The 3,551-nt window shown below is 46.5% G+C and overlaps 1 protein-coding gene across 1 annotated transcript; it reads left to right on the forward strand.

The window, feature by feature from the left end:
* The first annotated feature begins 225 nt into the window (after positions 1-225).
* olig3 (oligodendrocyte transcription factor 3) lies at positions 226-1,189 on the forward strand. Its single transcript, XM_084020949.1, has one exon. It carries the CDS (start codon positions 273-275, stop codon positions 1,158-1,160), a length of 888 nt encoding a protein of 295 aa, XP_083877075.1. The 5' UTR covers positions 226-272; the 3' UTR covers positions 1,161-1,189.
* The last annotated feature ends 2,362 nt before the right edge of the window (positions 1,190-3,551 follow it).

Consider the following 3,551-nt stretch of genomic DNA (forward strand, 5'->3'; position numbering starts at 1 on the left):
GGCGCAGAGACACGCGGGGAGAAAAGAGAGCGCGTCGGCAGAGGCGAAGTGGACACCGATGTGACAACAAGGACAGACGCGTGAGACAGGAGGGACAGAGACAGCATCAGCTGATCAGAGCGACCACGCGGCTCCAGAAAGAGAGAGAGCGATTAAAACGAGAGAGAGAGAGAGAGAGAGAGAGAGAGAGAGAGAGAGAGAGAGAGAGAGAGAGAGAGAGAGGAAGCCAGCAGCGACCTCCTACCCAACAACCTCGGAAGCAAACCCATAAAATGAATTCAGACTCCAGCCCGAGCAGCAGAGCCTCTTCCCCGGACATGGACGTCATGTCTCTGAGAGACCACCACCCACATCACCACCACCACCACCTCCTGCACGTCGGCTCCTCAGTGTCCTCCTCTACGCAGAGCAGTGAGCTTCGCCAGAAGCTGAGCGCCAGTGATCTGCTGAGGTCCGGAGACCCCAAGTCAGTCGGAAGCAGCAGCAGCAGCGACAGCAGCAGCAGCAGCAGCAACAAGTTCAAGCTTAAGAAGCAAGTCACCGAAGAGGAAATGTACCACCTCCGTCTGAAGATCAACGGCCGGGAGCGGAAGCGCATGCACGACCTCAACCTGGCCATGGACGGCTTGCGCGAGGTGATGCCCTACGCGCACGGGCCCTCCGTGCGGAAGTTGTCCAAGATCGCCACGCTGCTTCTCGCCAGGAACTACATCCTGATGCTCAACAGCTCCTTGGACGAGATGAAGCGGCTCGTGGGGGAGATTTACGGAGGGCACAACTCCGCTTTTCACTGCAGCACCGTGGGGCACCCCGCCGGTCCCGGTGGACACTCCGGGGGCCCCGCAGCAGCAGCCGCCGCTGCCGCAGCCGCCGCCGCCGCCGCGCACCAGGTGCACCCTCTCCTCGGGGGCGCGCTGTCGACCTCCACGTCCTCCACGCTGTCGAGCGCGCTGCCAGGGCTCACGTCCATCCGAGCGCCCCACGCCCTGATGAAGGGCGCACCGGCGCCGCCGCCCCTCCAGCTGGGCCCCGGCTTCCAACACTGGGCCGGACTGCCGTGCCCCTGCCCCATCTGCCAGGTGCCCCCTCCTCCGCACATCCCCATCAGCAGTAGCGGCCTCACGAGACTCTCGGTGGAGGGCAAGGACCTGATGAAATGATGCCCGAAAGGCGCGGAGACTGAGGGGCGTAACAGTGTTTGTAAATAGAGAATTCAGGGCATGAGGGTGGATCTGGCCTCACTTGTGCATGTTGTTGTTGAGTCTGTTTTCTTGTTTGGCGTATGAGAAAAAAATAATAATGTTATTTCCCTCCTTGTAACAAGGACTTATAAAGGCTGATGATTTTGCCAACTGAAGGTAAAAAAAAAAAAAAAAAGTTGCGTGTCATGCAACAAGATGCCACGGTCCTCTTGTGTCCGACTGAGTTAAGGTCTCGCACCACAATGTGAAAGGCTGCATGAACATGTTGATTTCATTTTTACTTCATTCTTTATTTTATTTTATTTTTTTGTATCAGGCGTCATTTTGTGAAAACGAAGAATGCTCTCTGTGCCTTGTACCAAGGATTTAAAACTTGAGTTGTAAATGAAAAATAATGACATTCATGTGTTTGGCTAAATGACTCTGCCACCGCGGAAATTTGTTTTAAAATTCTTTAGATTTATTTTGTATTTTATTTTGTGACTCCCTGTATGTCCATTTGTGCTCTGATTTCCTTTTTTTTGTTTTTGTTTCTATCTTCTTCTCTCTTTTTGTTTGCATGATGGTATAAATATCACAGCATGATTGTTTTTTGCTGAACTAAATTTGTTATGCCCAGAGATCCTGTGTCTTTATTTTTGTACATTGTTGATGATTGATGAAATATTTATTGTCGCCCAGAGTCCCTGGATGACATTTCAATAAAACTGAAATTATGGATCACATCTAACTGTTCTCTCTCTTTTATTTATATATATATTAATGTAAAACAATATTTGTCATTTACATTTTTAATTCAACTTAATGAAGTTTAGGCACATTGTACTTATTTTCAATACAGGAGCACCTTGATAGCTCAAAGCCTCCAACATAAACAAACTTGGCTTATTTTCAGGAAAAAGCAAAACTCTAACTTCCTATATCTCTTATTTTATTTCAACCAAGACATAGTTAATTCACGCACATTTTCAAACAATATTTCAAATATATTTGTATAATATTCCAAACTAAAGCAAGGCCTCAGTTTCAAAACCCATGTTGACTCTTACACCCTGAACACTTATTATTTTCTTATTTGAAATAAAGGAATGAAACTTAACAGAATACAATACATTTTTTAAATAAGAATTCTGTCAAATAAATAATTATTGATAAACAAATAAATAAAAGGAAGGAGAATACTAAATTTAATCTCACACAATATGCTTTGTGGTTTTCCCCTCTAAATTATTCTTAATTCAATTGAATGTTCATTGGTTTAAGTGAGAATAGCAGCACTTATGGATTTTGTTTCTTTATTAAAATGTATATTTTGCACGTGGCTCTAAAATGAAGTCATCTGAAGCGAGTCCGTCTCGTCTCGCGCACCCACGGGCCCCACAATAACATCAGCTGATGCGTCAAAACACAGACATGGTCGAGCAGCATTGATTTAACATTTCCGAGCAGCTAGAGTAAATGTTAAAGAAAGACAGGACGGGGATGAAATGAGGGGACGCGGTGCTGCAGCCTAATGGAGCCCAGTTGAATTGTTCCTAGCAGCTCGAAAGTGATCCGCCTCGGGGAGCGCGGAGCAGTTTGTCCGCCGGGTCCCTCGGGTGTTTCCCTCCGTCTCATCTCTGCAGCGACAGAATGTATGTTTGTGGAGATTACAAGTTAATTGTTCATGAGGGACCAAGAGGAGGGAAATCACATCACAGAAAGGCGTCGGGATTACAGGATACTAAATGCAAGAAGATTATACATTCAGACCCCCCTCCTCGGCCTCGGCGCATGCAAATGAGCGCGCGGATTAAAGAAAAAAAAAGAAAAGAAAGAAAGAAAGACAGAAACAGAAAAGGAGAAGAAGTCCCTTTTGTAACTTATTTGGAGGGAAGAAAACACAAGTTCTGTGGCTGAGTTGAGAAAGTGTGAAAGAGTTCATTTTGCGCGTCTTCGTTTTTTTGTCTCTAGGAATGAGTCCAGCCTGTCTGTCCCTCGCAGGCTGCCAGATGGGATGTAAATAGCTGGGTAGCTGCAATGGCCTTTTAACCACACAACACTGAGGAGGATGTTGTCAAGGGAAGCTGGCGGTTTGCGAGTTAATAGTCATGAGTTGGGGTAATTACTTTAGGTTTATTATGCTCTGATTTCAAAGGAAATGGACTCTTCAATGGGCCAAGAAATACTTCTTAATTCTGGCTAATTAGGAGCCGAGTAAAGCAGAGACAACTGCTGCTGCTGCTGCTGCTGCCATCCAGCGCCGTTAACATTCATGGGATGAGGGGGGCATTTGTTTAAGTAAGCCACAACTTAATGCACTCATGCACATGCAAATAACATGCATAAGACACATGCGGACCAAAGCTC

The sequence above is a fragment of the Eutrigla gurnardus genome (assembly GCF_963514095.1).
Source record: "Eutrigla gurnardus genome assembly, chromosome: 11".
NCBI classification, from domain to species: Eukaryota; Metazoa; Chordata; class Actinopteri; order Perciformes; family Triglidae; genus Eutrigla; species Eutrigla gurnardus.

Coding starts and splice junctions, on each gene's coding strand:
- olig3 (XM_084020949.1), top strand. CDS start 273: ATGAATTCAGACTCCAGCCCGAGCAGCAGAGCCTCTTCCCCGGACATG.